General features: G+C 42.6%; 1 protein-coding gene across 7 annotated transcripts in view; it reads right to left on the bottom strand.

The window, feature by feature from the left end:
* Window positions 1-27,807, bottom strand: part of LOC124804587 (transcriptional enhancer factor TEF-1) — a 795,029-nt gene that overhangs the window by 441,472 nt on the left and 325,750 nt on the right. Inside the window, exon 1 of one of the 7 annotated variants that reach the window (XM_047264767.1) lies at window positions 5,486-5,516. The exons of the other annotated variants lie outside the window; for them this stretch is intronic. Coding sequence (XP_047120723.1) covers window positions 5,486-5,501 — 16 coding nt within the window. The 5' untranslated portion in view covers window positions 5,502-5,516. Of the gene's footprint in view, window positions 1-5,485; window positions 5,517-27,807 lie in introns of those variants that run through there. 7 annotated transcript variants of the gene reach the window in all.

The following is a 27,807-nucleotide window of genomic DNA, read 5'->3' as shown; positions in this document are numbered from 1 at the left end:
AAATGTAATTATAGTTGCGAACACGAACAACCGTCAGCTGTATAACGGAATGACGGCAATGACATTTTCTGCCGGACCGGAACTCTAACCCGGATTTCTCGCTTTACGACAAGTTCGGGTCTGGTCGTGAGTTGTGCAAAGCGGTTAAGGTGTCGCTCGCGTAAAGCGGGAAATCCGGGTTCGAGTCCTGGGCCGATACAAAATTTCATTGTCGTCATTCCCATATACAGCTGATGGTTACAAATACATTTCATGATTTCGTAACGGCTGTAATCGCCACAGTGGCTGTTCTTTTGGACATGCCTGATGTCTGAAGCAACACTGCATCGTTCTTCTTAACATAGGCACTGCAATATAGTAATATCCCAATACTTTGAAGGGCACACCAGAATATCTATAGCCTACTGTTATATTCCACAGGATGACCGGAAACAAGGTAAAGTTCTGCAACTGCGCTCTGTCATTGTATTGTTGCCTTGAAAACGACGGCGTTCACCTTTCGAAATATCGAAGGTTGTCGAAGAAGTCTCCAGGTTGCATCTCCGTTAGATTTTTGAACATTTTATACGCGAAAGAAATTCAAATTCCACATACAATTGTACCGAAACTAAATAATAAAATCACTATGAAGTTCCAATGCAACACTAACTCACAATGATAAATTAATGACCACTACAGTTAAAGTCTCAAGGTAGGAACAACTTTACATTCATTTCAACACCGGTAATCTTGGTATTCTGTGGTCGTATGTTTTCTTTTGATGGGGAAGGACCAGGCTACCAGGCTGTAGAAACCGCAGCCACTAACCACACACACTTGTTTTTCAAATCTGTTAGTGTTTAACTTACCACCGCAAGGAAATATCCGTGGACACGGATCGCAATCCCAGCTAGCCTCAAATGGAAAAAAACTAAGCCCTTAATGGAAACAGCCTAGACGTATCGCGAATTGAATTACAGAAACAAGAAGTTCATAGTGTGAACAGCAACGGGACGTTAGCTTTCTTCTCACGAAGATGACATTATTCTAAACCTTTGCGCCAAGTCAGTAACTTAACGGTAACTGCGCTAGTCCTACTTTCGGGCGGTTACGAAACACTTCGTGCTGTGAGTAATACTGGACATCATTCGCATGGTCGCACAGGACGCTAATAGCGCTTCTAGAAAAAGAATGGAAAATGGCGCTCCCATCCATTTCGAAAATTATTTAGACACTGAGGCGCACCCCTAATTACAGGAAACACAAGTGCAAACAAACACGACAAATGTTTACGTCACAAGTGCCAAGGCGCAAAGCGAGATCAAAAAGATGATTATTTACGTTCCGCCGACAGAGAAGCATGAGCCGAACATGCTGCAGGCAGTGAAGCACCTGCCGCCTTGTATGCTAAAGCAAGAGCACATCCATTATTCCAAGTCCGCACAGAGCTACGCTAAATAAAATTATGGGTGCTTGTGGCAAAAACCAATTAGAAGTATCAGCAAAGGAATACAGTAGCATTTGCGAAGAAAATCCGTCACCTACGTGGAGAAGAAATAAAAACTTTGAGGTTCGCTGATGACAATGTAATTCTATCACAGAGAGCAAAGGACTTGGAAGAGCAGTTGAACGGAATGGACAGTGTCTTGAAAGGAGGATACAAGATGAACATCAACAAAAGCAAAACGAGGATAATGGACTGTAGTGGAATTAATTTGGGTGATGCTGAGGGAACTGGATTAGGAAATAAGACACTTAAAGTAGTAAAGGAGTTTTGCTATTTGGGGTGCAAAATAACTGATGATGGTCGAGGTAGAGAAGATATAAAATGTAGGCTGGCAATGACAAGGAAAGCGTTTCTGAAGAAGAGAAATTTGTTAACATCGAGTATAGTCGAGTGTCAGGAAGTCGTTTCTGAAAGTATTTGTATGGCAGTGAAACATGGACGATAAATAGTTTGGAAGTGAAACATGGACGATAAATAGTTTGGACAAGAAGAGAATAGAAGCTTTTGAAATGTGGTGCTACAGAAGAATGCTGAAGATTAGATGGGTAGATCACATAACTAATGATGAAGTACTGAATAGAACTGGGGAGTAGTCTGTGGCACAACTTGACAAAAAGAAGGGACCGGTTAGTAGGACATGTTCTGAGGCATCAAGGGATCACTAATTTAGCATTGGAGGGCAGCGTGGAGGGTAAAAATCGCAGAGGGAGACCAAGACATGAATACACTAAGCAGATTCAGAAGGATGTAGGTTGCAGTAGGTACTGGGAGATGAAGAAGCTTGCACAGGATAGAGTAGGATGGAGATCTGCATCAAACCAGTCCCAGGACTGAAGACCACAACAACAACAACAACAACAACAACAACATGTAAAATAGTTTAAGAGTGTTAATTCCTTTCAAACGAGCAGTTGAGCGAATATACAGTAGACTGGCTAATCCTGCCATTCCTTGCACATATGGATGCCAATTATTGACTGTGTCTGAAATGTAGTGTAAACGCATACAGATTATATTTTATATGTCCAAAGATATCTACTTTCATTTTGATAGGAAACTTAGTCATTGAGTGTGAACATATACTACAGTGAACATGAAATACGCTCCTAAAATTTTAATTGTCGCAATTATGATACATGACAGCACTATTCTTTATCACAGAATGGCTTTACGAGCTTACATCGGTACTGATGTTTCTGATTGTTGCACAATGTACTCCAGGAAGATGTCTGCAGCTTCAACACCGGCAGTAAGAGATCTCTTCATGTTCTCTCCTCTCATGTCTTCTTCGTCACTTTCGCCGTAACTTTCCTGTACACTTTTGATTCTCTTTTCGTCTCAGAGTTTGGTCATGCATAGTTGGTCCTCCAACACTGTACTCATCAACAATGACTTTCTGCGAAGAATCTCAGTTCAATTATCCCTAATTACGAGTTTCTGCTTGAGGTCTAGCATAACGTGCTTCCGTTTGGAAGCCATGATACTGAACCGTAAAGAAAGCCACAACTTCAAACATGTGTAGCATTATTTAACATCGTAATTAACTAACAACATCGCTGCACACGAGAATTGGTTACTGTGTGCGTCATTACTGCTTGAATGACTTAAGGCTGGATGTGGGCCGGATTACTGGGAGGCCGGGCTATCGACGGCCCGATTAGCGAGAGTTCGGTGCAGTTACTTCGTTCCGAAACTACGCCTATTCGTACGCGATTATTATCAGTATGAATAAAGGAAGGCCAACTCGAATTCTAAAAGGAAATAAGTGTACACTTTTTTAAAGTAAGCTTCCTGTAATTTCCTTCCTAAGGTTTATGCAAAAAATGAGAAACCAAAACCTAGATAGCCGGACATCGGACTGAGCCCTGGTCGTCGCGAATGCGGGTGCAGCTTCTTAATCAATGCGCCACCGTGATCGGTATTCAAACATGTGAGCGCGCGTCAGTTGGTACAGTACATCTCTTAGCACTGCGATTGTGAACACAGGTCTGCAGACTGTGGCTGTGCGAGAGAGTAGACGAGATAAACGCCATTTCTTTCAGAATTTTCCGCCTACATCGCTAAAGTCAGTATTTGTCATTTTTCCCTTAGTGGAGTGCCTTTCACTTTATGTCTTGCTCAGGTTTGCCAGTTTCTCCTGTGGACTCAAAAACCGTGACCGATTCGTTGTTCATAGCAGAATATATCATCAGCTTTTACTTGGCTGGAAAGCTCACTGAAGCCCGTCAGTGTGAAAGCTCATCCATATGGGCTAGAAATTGGAAAGGGTCCTGTCTTAAAGATAGTAATTTTCTGGAATTCCTTGCCATTTTAGACTGTTTTCAGGCTACATTTCCCAAAAATTATTATTAAACTTGAAATTGATATATGTAAAAATGTAAACGCCTAAGGGGGTGGGAGTGGACACGAAGTCTTAAGCCCTCCCCCCCCCCTTTTCCCGCCCACCCGCCAAATCCCGCCTTCCGAACGGCGTCTGTCCACACGTGACACATTAACAAAGCGTTCCATATTTCCGTCACCTGTACGGTTACTGTGTACGCTGTAGTGCCAGATTTACTTACTGGCATGGGAAGTAGTGGGCCGTGCCATATATTCCAACGAAAAAGTGTTAGTAGCCAGTGCAGCTAGTAGCACTTCGCGCAGCACGCCTTTGCTGCTCCCGTTGCACCCGCAAAGCTACTGGGAAAGTATCGTCCAAACGCGTCACGGTGCTCTAGCTATTGCTATGTTTTAATTTGTTGATAAAACCTCTGTGCGTTTGCAAGTTGGTAACAACATGTGCGGTGTTGTGTCACCGATACAGACCACGTAGTGCGGCAAATCGATTGCAGTGTCGCGTCGCGTGTGATGAAGCGGCCATTGTCAAGGTCGTCCCTTCCCACCCGCGGCATTCGGCGAAGCGGTGCGTTTCTACTCTGTCCGCTGCGCTTCCGGCCTTTGTTTGTCCGCACTCACCTACTGCGGCTACAAACTAAGCTCAGTATCTGCCGTTAATGCATTTTCTAAAATATCCACAAATCTACATCCACATACATACTCCACAAGCTTTGTGGGGGAGAGTGTTTTATGTACCACTGTCAACCCCCTTTACCTTTTCCAGCCGTGAAAGAGGCGCGGGAAGAGTGACTGTCAGTACTAGGCCGAATCACTCTAATTTTTCAGGAATGGTCTTCAAACGAAGCAATGTGCTATGTGACGTACCAATATGTAATCATTCTCTAAGAGCCACTTTTGAAAGCCTGTATAGGTGCTGTAAAGAGATGTGCATGGGATCTGTTCCCCCACACTATGCATAAGGTAACTGGCGTACTGCGGTTCGTATATGAAGAGACAGGTTTAACTTCTGTCTGTTTCAGTATGTCAATTGAAATAAAACTTCACACACGCTGTCAGATACAGTATCAGTAGTTTCCCATTCCAGTTTTTAACTGATAATTTAACAGTAGTTGAGATACAGAAGTTACTTAAAACTTGTAATTTTTCTATACTTTATTAAAATAGCTTCCTGACTCACGGGTGTGGCACTGCATACATATCACAGAAGCAAATTACGCAAATATTCTTCTTGTTAACGTATTGGCTGTTAGATTTAGTCTCGGGATCTTTGGCCCAGTTTTGTTTAATGATTTTTTCTGACGTTTCGCCAGCACGAATGCCTGGCATTGTCGAAGATTTACCCTCCAGTGACGCCACGTCGTCGGCTAGCTCGTTAAAAACACAAGTTCGGATTGGGTATGGATAGGAGAAGAAAATGAGTCTTACACTTCTCCCAGGATCCGCTCCAGCAGTCGCCTTAATCGATTTAGGAATACTCGAATATGAGCCACAGAGCTTAAGCACTGAACCACATCGCTCTATGAAGCTATTGCAAAGCAGAAGCACACAGAACGTAGAATAGAAGATTTCAGCCGGACTTTAACAACGAATCTCGTAGACCGTACGCCGTAGCAAGTCGATTCTCAACAGACTACCAATAGACTAAAATAGAAAGAGTCACACCTGTAGAGCAGTACATCAGGAACAAGAAGAGAGAGAAGAAACACTATAAATGAATAGTGCAACCTCCAAGCGAGTAGAACACGGCCTTCTCCAATTTGTCGTCACGATGTAGCAGGCGGCTACCTCACATTTCCCTCTTACGGCCATCAGATACTCACCTGAAACAAAAACAAATAACCCAATTACAAACAAGACGTGGGATCAAGAACCAGGCAATTGTTGATATCCATAATTTACAGCGTTAAAAGAAAACCAGTTTGATAACACGCTACGAGTATCATTAAGTAATGTTCGAATGTACATTATACCATTGCACTACGCACGCCACTGTATAGTGCAAGGCGGAGGCTACATTATGTCACTGATAGTCATTCCCCTCCCTGGGCCATTCAAAAATTAAAAACTGTTGAGTCTGCAAAAGAATAGGCTCTTCTTCTACCAGCAATGTACCGTGGGTCGCTGGAGAGGCGAAGCTTTCCTGACGACTGGAAGAACGCATAGGTCACTCCTGTTTTTGATAAGGCTAGTAAAACAGACGCATTAAACTATAGGCCAAGATCTCTCACATTGGTCAGATGTATTCTACGCTCCATTTTATTTCCTTCATGGCAATCCATCCTGGGCTTACATTTCAGCAAGATAATGCCTGCCTGCACAAGACACGAATTTCTATTGTTTGCCTTCGTGCTTGCCAACCCCTATCTTGGCCAACACGGTCGCCGGAACTCTCCGCGAATCAGAACGTTCGGAGCATTTTGGGCAGAGCCCTCCAACCAGCTCGGCACCTTGACGATCTAAAGCGCCAATTGGACAGAATTTAGTACGATATCCCTGAAAGATATACAACAGCTCTATCGATCAGACTGCTTGCCTACGGGCCATAGGTAGAGCAACGTTTTATTGACTGGCTCAGTTTGTGAAGCTCTTTCTTTGGAATGAATCACCCAGTTTTTCTGAAAATGTTATCATTTGTTCGCTTGTACATCAACACCACACCAACCGATTTCCGTTCCATTACGATAATTCTTTCGTGGTGCGTCTTTTTTTTCGGTCTTACAGTGTATTACTTCCTTCCTCATGTGTCTCGCAAAATGGCGACGACCTGAAGATCGAAGAAATTACATCTGACACGGAAGTTTGTAGACATTTGTTCGTTCCACGCACCATTTGCGAATGGAACAGAGAAGGGGGCGAATGACAGTGGAACATGAAGTACCCTCCGCCACACACCATACGGTGCCTTGCGGAGTGTACATATACGTGTGGAAGTACATTGTGCTAGCTCGCTCTATGAAAGAATCTGTATTAAACTGAAGTGGTCCAGGAAGATGTCGGATAGTCTCAATGCGTATCCCCGATTCGAATCTCCTCGCTCCAGCGCCTTAACAATGCGTCACGACGTCTTTCCGGACGAGTATCTGGCTGGTCCAGTGTGAGAGCTGCCGCAATCCCAAATTGTCTCTTCAGTTTGCGAGCCAGATAAAGAGACTTATTACTTAGCGCTGTGGCGTGCCGCGCGGTGAGGACTGCAGATATGGGATTAAGAGGGAGCGGCCGGCGGCCTGGCCAAGTATGCGCGGAATGCGCTCCCCCGCCACTTTGTAATTAACTTGGGAGGAGGGCGCCCACCCACCCCGTCCTCTGACCCTCGACCTCCGTGTACCTGCGGCGTGCGCCACCGAAACCTGCAGTCGTCTTTCTGCTAAAACTACACTCTCTAAGGAACATGCTACTCTACTCGCACAATCCCAAGATTCATCCGTTATAGCGTTCTGAGACAAGCCGTACTTCACTCTCGAAGAAATTCAATATACCTCAACGGCGGACACAATGTCTTTCTCCTCTCGTCATTCGAAACCTAACCTATAGGTAGATCAGTCAATAAGCGCCAGACTGTAAATCCAAAGGTCTCAGGTTCGATCACCGGTTGATTCTAGGATATTGCTTTTTCACCTCTGGGAATTGCCTGTTAATGTAATGTAGTGTGTGTGAGAGGGGGGGGGGGGGGGGCTTAAGGAGCGGTCAACGACGTGGTTGTGTCATTATGAAAATTAGTAGAAACGAATGTGGTAAAGATTCTGAACTGTGATAAAAGAGGAGGGAATCTCTTACAAATCTGCACTCATTCTCTCCCGGTCTCACCCCATGGTCATCCGCACGTGCGTTAAAATGGTCAGAGGTTCTAAAACTGTCAGGTAACTCGCAAACAAGACAAAGACTAAATCAAAAATATTACACAGGGATAAGTGACTTACTGATCACTCATAAAAAACGTGGTTGTGCCAGCTTCGATAACACATTAAAGATTTCTCTCTAAAATTTTACGGAACGAGTTGGGCATTTCACAGAAAGTCGTACCACAGTCGCGTCATTGTCAGTTAAAATAGAGGACAAATCTGTTGGTAAATTAGCTGCAGCCCTCGTGTGTGAAAATAAAATACTCAGGTAACACGTAGTTCAATGTAATCTGTCCGCCACATGCATTACACATTAGAGGGTCCCCCTGACATATCAAGAAGCCATGCGTCATAGGGCTGTGTTGTAAAGAAAACTCCATTTCGTCTGCGTGGCTGGAAGGAGGGGCGCCATGGCCGAGTTGTTGACTTTACGAGACGGAGCTCACTGTCAATCACTTCCAGCCATGGGGAGTTCATGTTAAACAGTAGGTCACTCCATAACTGGCTGGGCAAGCCACTTCTAACATCAGAGGATACCAAGAACGTACCAATTCATGACATCCTTTCCTGTTCCATTCACGTAAAGTGCGTGAGAAGAATACGATTTGCTAAGCTTCCGTATGAGCTTTCATTTATCAGATTCTCTCGACGCGATCATCTTACGAGACGTATGCGGGAGTAAGTAATACGGCGACAAATTATTCTTGAAACGTAAGCTGTACCTATCAACAGTAACCCTTTCCGTGACGCCTGACACCTTTCCTGCAGCATCTGCCACTGGACTTTGAGTAGCACTTCCGTAAAGGTTACTACACGAAATTACGTAACTGGTAAGTGTCTCAGGCCGACGAGCAGTTCTGAAGAATCGGTCGGATGAGTTTTTGAAAGCCATTTCTTTCGTAGATCAATTACATTTCCTCCAATGAATCTCAGCCTTGCATTCGGCTCTCCCCCCCCCCCCCCCCCACAATTAACTTTATTAGACCATTCCACTTTACGTCGTTCCGTATAGATACTCCCTGACATTTCACTATTATTGTTCCCACGCGCGCTACCATGACAACTGTTAATGTAGAGTCTTCCGACGTGGTCGGTCGCGAATTCCCGGTCGGAGAAAGTCCAAGTAAGTAGTGTACTGAACATTATGATCGCTGTGGCATTTCAATCCACTGTGCTTTATGTGCTCCAGCCAACCAATCACAAAATATTATCAATGATAAAACAATCATCACTGAGAAGGAGAAGGGTAATTATCAACGAAATGAGGCAATGTGCTTGGAGCCGCGCGGGGTAGCCGCGCCCGGCATATGTGTGTGTGTTTGTTGTCCTTAGCGTAAATTAGTTCAAGTTAAATTTAGCAGTGTGTAAGTCTCAGAAGTTTTGTCCCATAGGAACTTACCACAAATTTCTAATATGCTAGGAGACTTGCAACTGGCGACCGTGACAGGCGCATGCGCAGTAGCGACACTATGTGCATCATCAAGATGATCATCATCATCATCATCATACACTAACAGCCTCATGGAGCTTCCGACGTTATCCGCAAGACCACTTATGTATACTGGGAGCAGTAATGGTCATATAATACTTCCTTTGTGTACTCCCAAAGTCACAGCTGACGATCTCGCCCCGTTAAGAACGCCGTGTAGTGTTCTATCTGCTAGATAGGCTTCAGTAACAGGCATTTGGTCCTCCACTGTTTTATAAATTTGAGAGATCGGGTGATGTCAGTATAAGATGATCACCCTAGCCCAAGCAGGTTGAAAATTCTTGTAATTTTGTGCAGTGCGATAAACTCTCCTGTTTTCAATATTCATATTTCTTGCTACTGGGACGTCTACTTGAAATGATTCCAAGATGTCGCGCTGATTGTGTAACGGATTCATTGGCATTCCCTTGTCTACCACATGTGTCTTTACGTTTGCGTAATAATAAGTAACTTTATTTTAGATACTTAACTCGAGATGCAATCGACTGAGTGGCTAAAGCAATTCAGTCAACATATACAGCGGCACAAACAACAAATTGTGGAGGTAAGTAAAGAAAAGTAATCCATTGATAACAGTTGTGACAAACTAATAACCTTTTTTATCGTGAAAAATGAACTAGAAGCTTCTACCGCAAATGAATTCCTTTCTCACTTCAAACCATGTCGCTCCAGTCTTGTTGTTTGGTTTTTCCTCGTGCTCAACTTGCCACCTGAAGATTTTGAACCTTACGGTTCCACGTTTCTGATCATCATCTGGAGTAATTCTTGTCAATTTTAGATGAATTTTGATCTATGTGGTGTCACCGCCAGACACCGCCTTTAAATCGGCCGCGGTCCGTTAGCATACGTCGGACCCGCGTGTCGCCACTATCAGTGATTGCAGACCGAGCGCTGCCACACGGCACGTCTAGTCTAGAGAGACTCCCTAGCACTCGCCCCAGTTGTACAGCCGACTTTGCTAGCGATGGTTCACTGACTACATACGCTCTCATTTGCAGAGACGACAGTTTAGCCTAGCCTTCAGCTACGTCATTTGCTACGACCTAGCAAGGCGCCATATTCAGTTACTACGAATGTATTCTGAACAGATAATATTGTGAATTATGTACCGTCAAGAGCGACGTTCATCATTAATGGATTAAAGTTAAGTATCAAACTAATTACGTCCGCTTTCTGAATTCTAATTCCTTGTCACGTTCCCGACCTCACGTCAGTATAGTTCTTCCCTCCTCACGCCAGCTTGCGTGAGCTAAAACGCATGCATTTCGGCCTCCTCTAGTAACACGGTGTTGGCTCTTCAGCCAACACTACAATCTCACCAAATCATTCCCTCATGTCCGTTTTGGCTTTGTTCCTATTGTCAAAAAGTTAGCTATTTGTTTTGTAAATCTGTCTGGTTACGTTTTTTTAATATTTCCAAGGAATCTTAACCTGCGTTTTCTAATGTCAATAAGGGATATTTATGTACTGTTACTTTCCTGATTGCTTCCGAGAAGGCATTCTTCTTTAAAGGTTTTGGGCCCATAATTTTCTTACGCTTTTCCGTTCCCTTTTCTGAATGTTTTCAATGTGTTTTCCTGTTAAAAATAGGTTTTCTGATGCATAGAGCAATTCTGGGTTAGTTACTGTATTGTAGTGTCCTAATTTTGTATACTTCGTGATATTTCTCTTGCTCTAGATATTTTGGGGTAGTCGGTATGCCCTTTTCATTTTCCTGAACAGTTGCACTTGAGACATTTAAATTATGGAACTTGTTTAATTTGCCATATTTCTTCTCGATGAATTTTGATGGGTCTTTGCTGCAGGTCATATACGACATGTCTTTTTCAAAAGACAGGCGCCTCTGTAGCATCTTTCAAGAGTTCAATCTGAATTTGAGCTGATGAAATGTCGCGAGGTAATACTGCTAAATCGTCTGCAAACGGTAGGCAGTCTATAGGAAACTTGCCTGATTGACTAAGTTCGAGCAGGCCTCAGTAGGCCCAATGGTACCGACCGACCGCCGTGTAATTCTCTGCCGACAGGCGCCACTGGGTGCGGATATGGAGTGGCATGTGGTCAGCAAACCACTCTCCCAGTCGTCAGTTTTCGTGACCGGAGCCACTACTTCTCTGTCAGGTAGCTCTTCAACTCTTCGCACAAGGACTCCCCCCGTTTGCCAACAGCGCTCGATGGATTTGGACGGAAGCCCATCCAAGTGTTAGCCAAGACCAACAGCGCTTAACTTCGGTTATCTGGCGGGAACCGGTGTTACCACTGCAGCAAGGCCGTTGGCACAGATAACTTGCCACCACTTAAAATTACTGGTTGGTCAATTTTTAGGACTGATTTCTGTGTACGACATTCTTGTATCACTTTCTCAAAGACACAGTTGAGAAGTAATGGAGACAGCACACTTCCTTGTCTTACTCCCGTTTTGATTTCGAAAGGATCTGAGAACTCTCCCATAAATTTAACCTTGGACGTTCTATCTGTTAGTGTCCGTTTTATAATTGCAAGTGTTTTCAGTTCTAGACCCTGTTCTTTCAGTATCCGGAAAAGTGATTCATCGTCATCTGAATTATAGACTTTTTCCAAATCAAGAAAAATGTGCACACTAAATTGGTACTACAAGTACTGTGATGTCTAAGAATTAGCTTTAGGTTCAAGATTTGCTCTGTGCACGAACGGTCTCGTCTGAATCTTTCCTGATAGCCTCCAGTTTTTGGTTCATGCTGTTTCTGTGCTCTATCGAGAAGGCAGACAGAATTTTGTAAGCACCTGTTGTTAATGAGATTCCCCTGTAGCTATTTACATCTGTTCCGTCTTCCTTCTTGGGTAATGTGTAAATTAACCTATTTTTTTCAATCTCCTGGAATTTTTACGCAGGAGAGCTTCTGTAAAGTTTGGAAGGTAGGAGACGAGGTACTGGCAGAAGTAAAGCTGTGAGTACCGGGCGTGAGTCGTGCTTCGGTAGCTCAGTTGGTAGAGCACTTGCCCGCGAAAGGCAAAGGTCCCGAGTTCGAGTCTTGGTCGGGCACACAGTTTTAATCTGCCAGGAAGTTTCAAGAAAAATATTAACAAAAACAGTAATATTGTAACGTGGGGTTAACTTTAATTGTCGTTGGTGAATTCGGGCGTGAGATAAGTAATGTTGACCGCTTACCTCGGAGGCAAAGGGGTAAGTAGAGCGGCAACTACGGGGTTAACGGATGTAATGTTTTACTGTCTGTCTTCCAATACTGACAACTCACGAACGTGTGCTACGCCTACCAATAAGTTGCTGTGGCGCACATTTTAACCGGATGTAACATGGACTCGTGGCTGCGCATGACTGGCGTGATCACCTTCAGATGCGGCACGTATTTGTGGCACGGAATACGAAACTGAGTTAAGGCTATTGTAATACAACGCAGTGAGTAGAAGAAAAATGACATTCGAAAATTAGTAAACTATTTTGATCGTGTCTGATATTGCATATTGAATTTAAGTAGAAGTATAGTTGTTAATCAATTAATCATCCGCTCACGCAGACAACACACCACCACTTCGTCAGGCAATTACTACTGTCACATCTTTAACGTCACTGAGGATGGAAGTAATCTGAAACAGCGAACAGGCACGAAGTGCTCCGAATGGTGCCGACTTTCACCGATCAGTACTTTGGAGATCGGCGGCAAACTTACTGCGCCCTTACTATAGCTAGTCGGTTGGGAGCTCATAAGACACCGGACTAATTTATGTAGGTCACCAGTTAATAATAAGGTTGGTGCATATGGGGTCCGAGGAGGTGCCGCCCCACTGAGTCAGTACTGGCGCCTGAGAAAAAAAGTTTGACGACCAGTGTCTTACAGTCAAGCTCGACGAGTTCCTTGGTCGTTCGGGAGTAGTAACATACACTACGTCATCAAAAGTATCCGGACACCCCCAAAAACATACATTTTCATATTAGGTGCATTGTGCTGACACCTATTGGCAGGTACTCCATATCAGCGACCTCAATAGTCATTAGCTTTCGTGAGAGAGCAGAATGGGGCGCTCCGCGGAACTCACGGACTTCGAACGTGGTCAGGTGATTGAGTGTCACTTGTGTCATATGTCTGTACGCGAGATTTCCACACTCTTAAACATCCCTAGGTCCATTGTTTCCGATGAGATAGTGAAGTGGAAACGTGAAGGGACACGTACAGCACAAAAGCGTACAGGCTGACCTCGTTTGTTGACCGACAGAGACCGCCGACAGTTGAAGAGGGTCGTAATGTGTAATAGGCAGACATCTATCAAGACCACCACACAGGAATTCCAAACTGCATCACGATCCACTACAAGTACTACTACAGTTAGTCGGAAGGTGAGAAAACTTGGATGTCATGATCGAGCGGCTGCTCATAAGCCACACACCACGCCAGTAAATGCCAAACGACGCCTCGCTTGGTGCAAGGAGCTTAAAGATAGCACGTTTGAACAGTGGAAAAACGTTGTGTGGAGTGACGAATAACGGTACACAATGTGGCGATTCGATGGCAGCGTGTGCGTTTGGCGAATGCCCGGTGAATGTCATCTGCCAGCATATGTAGTGCCAACATTAAAATTTGGAGGCGGTGGTGTTATGGCGTGGTCGTGTTTTTCACGGTGGGGGGGGGGGGGGGGAGGGGGGGGCTTGCACCCCTTGTTTTGCGTGGCACTATCACAGCACAGGCCAACACTGATGTTTTAAGCACCTTATTGCTTCCCACTATTGAAGAGTAATTCGGGGATGGCGAGTGCATCTTTCAACACGATCGAGCACCTGTTCATAATGCACGGTCTGTGGCGGAGTGGTTACATGACAATAACATCCCTGTAATGGACTGGACTGCACAGAGTACTGACCTGAATCCTATAGAACACCTTTGGGATGTTTTGGAATGCCGACTTCGTGCCAGGCCTCACCGACCGACATCGATACCTCTCCTCAGTGCAGCACTCCGTGAAGAATGGCCTGCCATTCGCCAAGAAACCTTCCAGCGCGTGATTGAACGTATGCTCGCGGAAGTGGAACCTGTTATCAAGGCTAAGGATGGGCCAACACCATACTGAATTCCAGCATTACCGATTCAGGGCGTTTCTCTGCCTCGTGATGGCTGGGTGTTGTGTGCTGTCCTTAGGTTAGTTAGGTTTAAGTAGTTCTAAGTTCTAGGGGACTGATGACCATAGATGTTAAGTCCCATAGTGCTCAGAGCCATTTGAACCATTTTTTTTTATTCAGGGCGCCACCAACTTGTAAGTCACTTTCAGCGAGGTGTTCGGATACTTTTGATCATATAGTGTACGTACCAGCATCCAGTGTCATTATCTCCCTTCATTTTCGCTATCATCTTAGATAGTTCATTCGATAGTTCTGTGAAAGGCAAAGGTGCCAGGGTCGAGCGCCGATCCGGCATACAGTTTCAACCTGCCACGAAGCTTCAGACTAGCGCAAACTCTGCTATAGAGTGAAAATTCGTTTGGAAATTACCTATATAAAACAGACACACAACACGATACTGCTGAAGCATCCGTTCGTACAAGTTAGATTCACACTTTCCGTGTTATCGACGGTAAGGAATGGTTGACCTCGGCCAGCATTTAGGTGTGTTCCACGAAAATCCAGTGTTATGTATCGTAACGTCTGGGTTCGAAAAAATGGCCAGACCCACTATTCCTTCCATGGGTCTTCAGTGCCTCCCTATGCAGTATGGGTAATCGTTGCCGAGTAACTTTTACAGAGCACAGATATTGGCAATTTTGTCCCTCTGCAGGTTCATTCAGCAACGAACTGTAACATTTAATTTTCATCGTTTCAGTTATGAAACGGGTATAGAAGTAGAAATACCAATTCACGATTTCCATTCTTTATTTTATATAAAACAAATGACCCACCTTTCTGTTCTTCGGACTTTTCTTTCTTTCTTCTGCTATGTTAAAAGTAAGACGTCTATTTTGTTAATCTCAAATTAATTGTAAATGATCACGATAATTGTGACATACGAATTGATATTCGTCAGATAATCCTGTATCCATAATTATCTCCATAATCACATTCTAATTTACAGCAATTCATTTCCACTGTGAAGCAAACGTTCGGTGATATTATGATTACGCGCCATCCGCGTACTAGTACATTATTATAATCAACTTCTGACGGCTGAATTCCTCTTAAATTAGATCATTAATTACTTCATTTATTTTAGAATATGCATTCCGATTTGTTTTAAATAAGAAATCAGATATTTCTTTCTGCGCACTTCGACATATTTCAGTGTACTGTACTGTATTTTCACACGGTCGCGCAACACCCAACTTATTGCTATCCAACAGCGAATTCTGCGCCTGCATTCACCTCATCGCAACAGAAAAGGGACAGAAATACGTGCAGAACAGCTACAGTGGGATTTTTACTCGAAACATCTCATTTTAAGGTTATTCAGATTCATTTCCACTCCCGCTGCAGCTCTTGTAATATATCCCGTCATAGAGCAGCTAATATTATATCTTGGCACCATGATTTATTTGACTACGGGATTTTTACAAAGCCCATTCTCATCCTTCCTTATTTAGACGTAAAGGCATCGAATGTCGCGCTGACAACATTTTACTGAGTATCACTTCAACCTTAATCTTCTCGCTGCTGATAGAACGTCATTTCGTAAAAATACATATGTAGTAGTAGCGCAAACAGAAGAAACCTTTAGTGCCACTATTACCATCTACACCTTGTAAATGTATTTTAGGCGGACATGGCTAAAAAGTTAGTATCACTTAGAATTCTTATCATTGATTGTTCGCTTCGCGCACCAGGAAATTACTTCCGCCCAACGTTGGATCAGATCATAGTGAATAATATTGGGTAGACTAAAATATATGCAGGTTTCTTCCTCCTTTTTTACGTTAAATTGTACAATATGTCGTCAATTCTCGTACAAAGCAATCTGCACTTGTCTGAAAATCAATGTGTCACTCTATGATAACTTTACGAACATTTGTTTGAAGTCTGCGAGTTACAAAAATCTGTGACCGGCAACTTATGCAAAAGCAGACCACGACGAACTTCGGGTCATCATGATCCCCTATATAACATTTCAATGTTCGCTGAATGGTCAGTTCCACATAGAAATATCTTCATTAAACAAAACTGGTAAATAGAAACCTGTACCGGCTCACATAGGATTTTGGGTTTGATTAGTTATTAGTAACAGACAGTAACCTTTGTCCTTTTGGAATTAATGTGAAACCAAATTTGCTTCTGCCTCAGCGATCGACGTCACTAAATTACAGTGACTATCAGCGCGTAATTGTACAAAATTAGAATCGCTTGTGTTTAATGCATGCGCACGTTCAGCGATTCCTCGAAACGTCGCGTTGTGGATTTACCCTGCCAATAAAACAAGATTACTCACACAAGGCACTAGGATGGGGAACTGATCAAATTTAGCGTTTCTCGGGAATTACAGCTTCTATTTTAATTTCAATATCTGTACCAATTTAGAAGTTTGTAAGTACGTTCATTACAGTAATCCTTAACTATTAGTTTCATATTTGCTATGTCCCACAACATAGTTGGATGAACAAAAGACCTTGCAGAAAACGTGGTTTGCTCACAATATCGCCAAGCTTACCGCGTATTATTTAATAATTTTATTACAGAACATCAGCTTGAAGCTAATCAGCGAAACGTGTCGCATCAGCATGGAGCGAGTCGGGAAATTGAGTGAAGGCTCATCGGCTGTTGCTACGAGGAACAAACAAGCCCTTTCTTCTTTTCTTTTCTCTTCTCTGTGTGAAAATATCACATTTAATGCCTCTGTTTCTACGGTGTCAGAAACGAAACACAAACAAAAATATTAACAGAAGACCATTCAGTACATTATCCTCCAGATAGTAGGTATCCGTTATCCTTAGAAGAGGGCAGGTGACGAATAATAAAACGTAGACGATTAAATTTTCACATTTTAATTACGAAATCACTGTTACAGGATCAGTACTTTTAACGTTGCTCTAGCTGAAACATTTGATTGCTGGTGAATTCTAAACGACGCTGCGTCCACTTGTCGCGTGACAATATACAGGGTGGTTGTAACTAAACTTTCATATTTGAGGCACTGTGGACGGGAAACTATGTACCGTATGGGTAACCAAATTTATAGGAATGATGTTCAGACCGTGTGCTGCAGGAGTTTCCTTGCTGGTAGTTTTAGTGTCATCACATGCTGAGGATCGCGTTTCAATCGATTCCACCAAGTTTCATTGCCCTACGTTCACTCGTTTTGGGTGGTGAACAATATGTGATTTGGAGGCGACGGACTGTCTTGTTAGAACACTGTTTCGATAAAACGCTGCAAAGACTTCGCATAAACGGGGTGGAATAAAAGAGTGCATACAAAATTTCAGAGTGTGTACAGTAGATAAAACGAAATACGAGATAAAAGTATAGCAGGTACACTTTTTCGCAGCTAGGAGCCCATTAAGCTTTTGATGCCAGTGATGTTCGAAGACTAAGTTCAAATCCTGTGTGATGAGTGTCTGAACGGTGTTGCTGACCTATGGACTAACTTTTTAAGAAAGATGAAGCCTTTGGTGTACGACACACTGATGGACACTTCAGAAAAGCTCGTTGCCAATTCGGCCGAAGCTCCAGCAATTACTCGTGGGACACCAGGTTTTCAGCGTGTTATAGTTAGTGCGTCAAGCGCTTTATCGACGCACTTAATATAGGCTGTGACAAATGGGAGGAGTTCGCTGAAGACCGTAGAAGATGGCGGAACATAGTCAGGGACGACAGCAAGTTCCACTACGGCATCTGGCTCAACAACTTAGCTGTTTAACGATCGTGTAGATCCCGTCTATGAACATCACTAGCATAAAACCTTCATTGATTCCTTGCAGGGAAACGGTGCATCTACGACATTTTTGTCACATAGAAAAGTGTTTCTCCTTGTCTCTTTTAAAAAGTCTATATCTGTGTAAGTAGTTTTTTTACACCCGGTGTGACAGCGTTTTCTCATGGCAGACCTGTTGGCCAGTACTTTCCCACTAAAAAAAAAAAAAAAAAACACAACTTATCGTGATTTCACAATTCTGGTGGTAAGTGCTAACGAAATGATGTCTGGCCTAAAAGCCTGGGTCATATTAGCATAAAAACACAATCATTTACGTAAGCTGAGTGTATACTTACGAAATACTTTTCTTTCCCAATAAAATCGTTGTACATGTCCAAAACGTCATTAGCTAACTGTATACTCCAAAATTCATCTTTCACTGTTCTTTGGAGTGTGCGCTGTTTCGAAACTGCCTGACAGATTAAAACTGGGACTCGAACCGGGAACGATACCTCGTTGGCAAGGTAGGAGTGAGGAAGTAGCATTAGGTAAGCTGAGAGTGCGGGACTTAAGTCGGACGTGGATAGATAGTAATTCAAGTCGTGGGGAATAAAATATGTGCTCCTGTGATTCCTACGTGATCTGACAATATTATTCAGCAGTAAACAATTCGCTTGACATGAACGGCAACTGGTAAATGTCAGAAGCTAAAATCCGGAGCTAAGCTTCGTCAAATACCTCGCTATCTAGCACTGTACACCCGAACTCCAGACAGAGTAAGGTACCGGGTGATATTCAGAGAACGTACATACAAATTTCTTCTGATTACTGACTTTAACTAGAACTGATATTTTCATTCTTCTATGAGAAATTAAAAATGAATAGATAATAAGCTTCAGTACATTACGGTCGCACATATGAAGAGGTTCAACATTGTCAAATTTTGCAGATCAGTGCGCACTAATCATTAACATATTTTATGTATTGAGTGCTATATTTTTACCTTGTTCAAATTTTTATGTCCTAGTCTTTGGACTGGTTTGACGCTACCCTCTATTTTCTTCCTGTCATCTTTTCGTATCTACGTAGCTACTAAACCATATCCTGTGTATCAGTGACCGCCAAACCGTCGATCGCGAATTGCTAGCAGCACGCAGAGGCATTTTAGGTGGATCGCCGTAAGCTCTTGTTGGCTAATCTGGATTGCTCCACTCAGACCGCTCTCACAACTGCTTGGTTCTCCTGCGCAGCTATCACTGTCAGCCTCACAGGCGATTTTATATGCGTGAGCTTGTGCACGTTATCAGAATGAAATTTTCACTCTGCAGCGGAGTGTGCGCTGATATGAAACTTCCTGGCAGATTACAACTGTGTGCAGGACCGAGACTCGAACTCGGGTCTTTGCTTTTCGCGGGAAAGTCCGGCACACAGTTTTCATTGTGCACGGTATGTTTGTCGTGTGCGTATCATCAGACGTATGCTGAACCTGGATAGTTTGATTTACTCACTGATACTACGCAAGGTTTGTTCTAATGATGACGTGTTCAAGCAAAAACATTTACCACTTACATCCGAAATGGGAAACTATTTCTGTACCAGGTAAAGGACAAAAGTATGAGTTGACTGTGATATGGACGTGTATCAGCTGGGGAGAAAGGGAACGTCGAACGCCACTTTAAAACAGTTCATCCATGGATTGTAAAGTATTTACGACAGTACTCTGCTCTAAGGAAATAAAAAGTAAGGCAGCTAAAATGCAAACTTAATGCTCAACAGCAAACTTCTTTAGTACTTATAGATAAGAATAAAGCAGCAACTGAGACATCTTTCAGATTTTCAACTATTTTTGCACAGAACAAACACCGAACGAGGACGGTGAATTAATCAAAACTGCATTTTAGAAGCTCCAGATTAATTATTTGAGAATTTCAAAAATAAAACTGAGATGTCTGCCATTAAATCTGTACAGTTTTCTGCAAACACAGTAATGAGGAAGATTGAGTTATGAGTATTGATGTTACTTCACAGCTTACCCCTAGCAATAACAACGCATTTGCCACGCGTTGTAGCCGTGCGGTCTTAGGCGCCTTGCACGGTTCGCGCGGCTCCCTCCGACGGAGGTTCGAGTCCTCCTCCGGACATGTGTGTGTGTGTGTGTGTGTGTGTGTGTGTGTGTGTGTGTGTGTGTGTGTGTGTGTTGTCCTTAGCGTAAGATAGTTTAAGTTAGGTTAAGTAGTGTGTAAGCCTAGGGACCGATGACCTCAGCAGTTTGGTTCCATAGTAACTTACGACAGATTTCCAAAAATTCACCAACGCATTTTCCTTAACTTGCATTAACATGCGGGGAGTAGTTTATGGCTACACTAAGAAAAACTAAAATTCGTTAATTGTTGTCGACTTATATTAATAACATACTTTTTGAAGAGGTACTGATGTGCAGGTACAGTGCAGAACCTTAAAATTTCGTTTAGTACATTCTTAGCAGATGGCCTCAACAAAAAAAATTTAATTCAAATTTCGTTACTTCTTGTTGATTTTTACCTACAACATGCCTTTAATATTGACTATGAGATTCATCGGGAAAAGTGACATCTAGTACTAAGGCTTAAATTTTTTGGTTCAGTTTAATTTAAAAAATTAAAACATTTTAGAATATGATACAAGGATTCATTAAAAACAATTTTTTCAGATTATTAAAATATAAAAAAGCTGACTAGATCACAATATTTCTGAAAGGTGGACATGAAGTACCACCCCCCCCCCCCCATGCCCTCCCTCCTGGTTTTCGAGGATTTAAACTGTCTTTGATCGCTGCAACTATTATTCCCAACAACATGTAGACAGGATTGCTGTCGTTGATATCGGTACAGCTCAACCCGCCTTTTTTGCAAGAATGGCTTTTCATGGTTTAGAAGTAAGAGAGGAGTTGGTGAAGATTATACCATCGAGAGGGCTCGCTATATTTCGATTAAAATTACTTTGTGACTGATAGGTCACCGTGGTGGGGAAGCAGCGTTGCCAGGCAAGCCAGCCCCCCTTCGCAAGGAGCACCATGTACCTATAAAACAAGCGACAGAGATACCATGTGGCGCTTGGGAAAGAACCGATTCGATGGCGGCAGTCCCCTACCACTCGTCTCGCTGAAATATTAATCACGAAGTAATTTTAATCCGAGTATCCAGGGCAACACATATTTTAGCACTTAAAAGATCTCTGAAAACATTTCCTTAAAGAAACTGGTAGGTTTAGCAACTGATGGAGCACCTGCTACGGTAGATGCAGAGATTCATAGCCTTGTGTCATAAGGACAACAGCCTTCGGAAATTTCTGTCTTACCATTGCGTAATACACCAGCTGTCACTGTGTGGAAGTTTTTAATTACGAACAATGCCATGAAAATAGTCAAAAGTAGTTAAAGTCACAGCACATGCAATTCAGAGACAATTGTTAAGAGCACTGAGTCACGCATTAGACTGCTAATACGGTGGTAGACTTCGGTTTATTGGCGCAGTGCTGGGGAAGTGCAATCAATCTACAAAGGAGACTGCTTACAAATCACTTGTGCGACCCATTCAGAATATTGCTGAAGTATGTGGGGTCCATACCAAATAGGACAAACGTGGGATATTGAAAGTGTCCAGAGAAGGGCAGCGCGAATGCTCATGGCTTTGTTTGTCCCTGGGAAAGTGTTATAGAGATGCTGAAGAAACTGAACTGGCAGACGTAAACCATCCCGAGAAAACCTACTAACAAATTTCAAGAACCGTCTTCAAATGATGATTCTACGAATACGCTACAAACCCCTATGAATCGCTCACATAGGGATCATGAAGACAAGATTAGATAATTACCGCATGCGCAGAGGCATTCAAACACTCGTGCTACATGTGCTCCGTACGTGAATGGAACGGGAATAAAACCTAATGACCGGTACAATGGGACATACCTTCTGCCATGCACTTCACGGTGGTTTGCATGTTCATCTCCTGCTTCATATAGAAGTTCATAGAATTAGTTGAGTCAGAGTTCTACAACGTTTTAAAGAGTTGCTTCCGGCTTTAGTAGAATTTTTGGAAGAGCGAGACGAATCCTTCTTTTAAGAGCCGGTTGGGTACAAGATTTTGCTTTTCTCGCGAATATCACCGAAAAGTTAAATATCCTTAACTTGCAGTTTCAAAGTAAGGGTAAAGATACTGACGGGAGCATTTCAGGCGTTACGCCATTCTCAAAAAAGCTGGAACTGTGGGAAAAAAATTTCATTACTTAGCCTCTTTGAAACATACCCTTGAGAAGCAAGGGTCTTCAATGCCTCCTTACTATACCAAACAATAGAGGTCAATTCAACAAACCTACCAGGATTTCTGTAGCATTTTCATTGTTGTGCAATTTGTCAGTCTTTTAGAGTGATTGATGGCAAAGATTTGTCTCCTTGTGTCATGACGTATTTTGATTTTAAAGAAGACAATGCTGCAGTGGAGTTACAACTGATTGATTTTCAAAACGATGTTTAACTCTACATGTATGAGAGGTTCCTTTTTCAGTATGAAAGTTATGAAAAACAATTCTAGGCAGAGACCGGCTAAAGAAAACTTGGGCAACTGCATTCGTATGGCAGCCAATAACTACTTTCTCAACATTAAAAAAAAGTTGTTGACAAAAAAGCATGCCATCATTATCGTTAAAGTTAATAAATCTGACAAATAACCCAGTATGATGCCCTGGACGACTCGTGTCCTTCAGAGACAAGTGTACCGTCCGGAGTCCCCCATGATAGTGTGATAGGACCGAGCTGCTCTTCTCTACGTAAATGATCTGACTGACTGTGAGAGTAGCAATTTACGACTGTTTGCTGATGACGCTGAATTCGTTCTCTGGTACACTTTTCTTTCTTGAAACCAAACTATCCGGCCAGTAGGACTGCAATTTTTTTCGCCTATATTTTATTTTGGTCAGCAGTTAACAATCGTGATTTGCTAGACTAATAGTCCGATAGCTTTCACATTTATCTGCACGTGCCTTCTTGGGTAATGCTATAATATCGCTTTTCTGGAAATCCGATGAAGATATCCGACTCATAGATAACGGACGAAAGTGGCAGTGCCCGTCTACGAAATTCTGGGGAGCTTTTAATGGATACGACTGCAATGTGATAAAAGCAGGAGATAACATTAAAGCCCACTGATCCAGCTGAGTGTGTTCGAGCGGCAATAGAGACGTCGGAAAACATGGATCCAGTATTACATGTCGCCACCCACATTTCGAGAATTACACTGGCAAAGGAACAGTGCGTTAAACGACCACGGCACAGCAGTCGTGATACGATTTCAGTTTAGGATCGTAAGCCAGAAAGCAGTGTTTATGAAAGATCGAGGACTGAATAATCTTCACACACACACACACACACACACACACACACACACACACACACTTTAATTCGTATTTGATTACTGCTAGGCAGAAATACGTCGCACAATCTGCTACAAAAGGTAAAGCTTTCATCAACCCTAAAGTTGATATGAACGCCACAAACCTTTACTACGTATGGTCCTATTGCAATTGTTACGCAGTTGCCTTCCTCCGACCTTTGAACTAATTCACCCACCCAGTTACGAGGAGGTTCGATCCACGGTGCAATTCGGCATTTCTCACTTTAACAGACATTACTGGAGGTGACAAAAATACCAAAACTGTCCGCAGATCGAGCTGAGACATCTGTATTCGGAGTATGACACACTACCAATGAGCCACAGAGCCAGAAACACTCGTAATTAAATACTTAGCTCGATAAAAATGAGGAAAGGAATCCCCGGCTTGTACGTAGACTTGGAAGGGTATAGGGGAAACAAAAGAATATCTTATGTATTCTGTTGCTGATTCTGGCCAAACTGGGGCCTTGGAGACCTCTCTCACATGAAATCAATTTGCAGTTTAGACATACATCCTTCTACATAGTAATTACATGCAATACAAGAGAGTAGAAGCGATTTATAATATAATACGTTTTAAGTTATAACACAAAATCGAAATGTAGAAGTAGTGAGAGGAAGGAGCATAAGAAGGGACGTGGAATATAGGCTAGAAATTACAACGTAAGATTTTGGGTAAAAACATTAAGAACACAGACTGCAGTACAAATCTGACTGAATATGACAGTCTAAAACCACGATCCTCCCTAATACGACTTACGTGCTAGAGATCCCCCCCCCCCCCCCTCCTCTCCACAACAAACTTACCTCAGTAGAATCTTTCTGCTTGCACTCCTTCACGAACTTAAAAAGGAAGGAAGCCTAGGTTTTAATGTGTCCCATCGACAACAACGTCAACAGAGACGGAGCGCAAGCTCGGATAGGTGAAGGAATCAATGCATTAGGCGATTTGCCTTATCTGTCTATGGCAGTGGTTCCACACTTTCTTCTTCCTCCTGGCTCTACAGCTCTTGATGATTCTAGGCCTGCTCTAGAACATCAGTCCATTCGTCACTGCCCACTGTATTGCGTCTCCGTCCTCTTAACACCAATAAGTTTTAGATCTTCTTGTACGTCGTCGAAATCCTGGCCACTCCTCTGTTTCTTCGTCACACTGGGTTTTGTATCTGCGCCAAATTTTGGGGTTTTCATGCTCCATGGATGTTGTGTAACGTCTTTCGTTCAAAACCTCCCATTAGCTCTTCAGACAGTGTCCAGGTTTCTGAGCCACATGTTAATACTGCACGTACTAGCTTCATGCAGTTGACACTATTCTCCTGGACAGATTTCTGGAGTGACGGTATGAGGCAAGCCCATAGTAGCATTTATTAGCTGCACGGATGCGCCGCTTTATTTCTATACTAATATCGTTCACAAATATTACTTATATTCCCAGATAGGCAATTCACTAACTGGTACGATTTGCACCTGGTCAATTTCTAGCATTGTATTTAATTCTGATCGTGTTTTTCATATGTATTTGGTTTTATTGCTGTTCACTTCCAGTCACATTTCTATTTCTACTGCTACAATTGCCCAATGTGTTTCGTCAGCAGCTAGTTCTGTTGGAATAATATCCACATATCTCCATAGGCCGGCACCTGCATTCTATTGCGTTTTGTGCCAGTTGCGTTGACATGAGCTGATCGTAGCTGTATGTTAAGAAGCGTTCATGAGAGTGCGTCCCCTAATCTCAGTCCGCAGTTGGTTTCAAAATTTAGTGTTAAATTTCATTGTATCCGTACTTCACATAATACTTGTCTCGTAGACAAGCGTATGAGACGTATTAAATGTTGTGTGATGCCGAGTTCATTCATTCATTGCTTCAATAAGCTTATTTCTTTTTATGGTTTCATACACTGCTTTAAAATCATCAAATACATGATGTGTTTCTATATTGTATTCCATTTATTTTCATTGTCTGCTTCAGAATGGATACTTGGTCAACAGTTGATTTGCCAGATCTACAGCTTACCCGATATCTCCCAACTGCTTTTCTGCAAATGGTTTTATATAGGTTCAAAGAAGGGAGGAGAATATTTTATTAGCTGTGTTCAATATTATTATTCACCTATAGTTTGTACATTCCAGGAAGACCCCTTTGTTCACAGCTCGTGGTCGTGCGGTAGCGTTCTCGCTTCCCGCGCCTGGGTTCCCGGGTTCGATTCCCGGCGGGGGCAGGGATTTTCTCTGCCTCGTGATGACTGGGTGTTGTGTGATGTCCTTAGGTTAGTTAGGTTTAAGTAGTTCTAAGTTCTAGGGGACTGATGACCATAGATGTTAAGTCTCATAGTGCTCAGAGCCATTTGAACCATTTTTGAAGACCCTTTTCTTATGTATAGCACATATTACTCTCATATTCCAGTCAGTTTGTATGACTTTTTGCGTCCATATTTGGGATGTACCGCGTGGATGCATTTAACTCGATGTCCTCACCACACTTAAAAACCTCAACTTGTCACTGCCAGGAGACTTATTGTTGGCTATTTGCTCTATCGTTAGCCGAGAGTCTTGCATCCTATTTTCCTCTTCTTCCACCAGTTGGTGTTAAGTTAGTTCCCACGTAGTTAACCCCTGGGGATAAAAATTAAATTTTCTGCAGGGTGAAAACAAAAGTGTTGAATCGTGTTTCGGTCATGAGAACTATATTATTTTTTCAGAATCATTACCATTATCACTAATTCTTAAGACTGTATGTAGTACTGACTACTAAGTTACTAACAATTTCTTTTTCAAATACACACAATCTGGTGGTGGTTACAGCTTATGAAATACCCGCTACACACACAGTTAGTACTTACGATCATGGATCTACGATAGTAAAACAGAAACACATACATCACATATGCTTTAAATATCTCTTGAAATTCCCCGCAACACAACAAAAATTGCTTAATTATTTACTTCACAACAACAAATGAAAGAACTGACAGTTCGTCTCGACCGTAGGTATCTAATGCCTACTATACTACTGTAGGGTATTCACATCATCATCATTATTACTGTTATTGTGATTGACAATGACCAGACACAAAATATTTGTAGTTTTATGTCTTTCAGTTTCTGCCAGTTCAGAAGTATCGAGTCCAACAGTCCAGCAATCAACTGATTTGCAAATAGTAAGTATAGTGAAAGCATTTTAATCTGGTTGATTTTAAATGATGGCACAGGTGGTGGGTGAAGCAAGTATCATTATGGAGAGGAGTGGTGTGGAGGAAGCATGTTCTGTAACGAGCATCAAGCTTCAATGTGGAAAGTTAGCTTTTCTGAGGAGGCGTTGACAGTATCACCCGAGGTGCACTGAGAATTGCTTCATCATTCTATACAAAAACAGGTTGTTAGAAATAAGCAGTACCAATTGTATCACTGACTCATTAGCTCGTGGTTTAACAAAACTCTACAAAAACTAGTTATCATTTAGTTTTCATCATTTTGATAATTTGAAAGTAGAAGTTTTCAAAGTAAATTTTCTTGTTCTTTCCTAATTTAATCGCTAATGTTGATGACTGGCGGGACGGGGACGATATTTGATTGCACTCATACGCAACAGTCTCAGAAAGGTTGGGAACCACTAATCCAAATTAGCGTGGCCGCATGGGGATTTGAGCTGCCGTTCGCCCGAATGCGCACCTAACTTATGACCACTACACAACCTCGCTCGGCACTAAAATATTTTGACACGAAGAGTGGTTATATTTTTGCTACGCACGATTAGTATTTGTTTATTTCAAGGTAGACACACGCCGGATTCACATCCAACAACGACCCTAGACCACACTAGATAGGATAAAAAGTCGCCTCCTTTGGTCTGTGCGTGTGTATTTTTGTTGAGCCGGCTCGATGAGAGCGCTATGGACTCGCTAACGGACACTGACTTAGACCCGCCGCTGCCGCTCGGCGCCCGCCGGAAGCGTCTATCGCCGGCGCCCGGGTGTGTCAACAGGGTCGACCTTGCCGCCTCGACTCCCCGCTCTAGCTACAGAGAGTTCCAATTTCAGGAGCCTGTGTACCTATGCACTTCATTTTACAGGTCCGCCTTGATCGTAAAAACTTTTACACTTCACTACTACCAGTTTCGGCTACTGCCATTTTCACATCATAAAATATTCTGATGTAGTATTGACGTCAAATTAGACATGTAGGTACATAGTAAGTAGCACATTATCTGCAGTGGTAGTAGCCGAAACCGGTAATTGTGAAGTGTAAAGCTTTGTGTGTCCAAGACGGACTTGCAAAATAAAGTGCCAAAAGATGATCACGGACTCATTTTCAGACCATATCTTCAATTGGTATACCTATGCATTTTTACATCTACATGGATACTGAGCAAATCACATTTAAGTGCCTGGCACAGGGTTCATCGAACCACCTTAAC

Source organism: Schistocerca piceifrons, chromosome 7 (assembly GCF_021461385.2).
Source record: "Schistocerca piceifrons isolate TAMUIC-IGC-003096 chromosome 7, iqSchPice1.1, whole genome shotgun sequence".
In the NCBI taxonomy this organism is placed as follows: domain Eukaryota; kingdom Metazoa; phylum Arthropoda; class Insecta; order Orthoptera; family Acrididae; genus Schistocerca; species Schistocerca piceifrons.
This window is presented reverse-complemented; position numbering and strand designations above follow the sequence as displayed.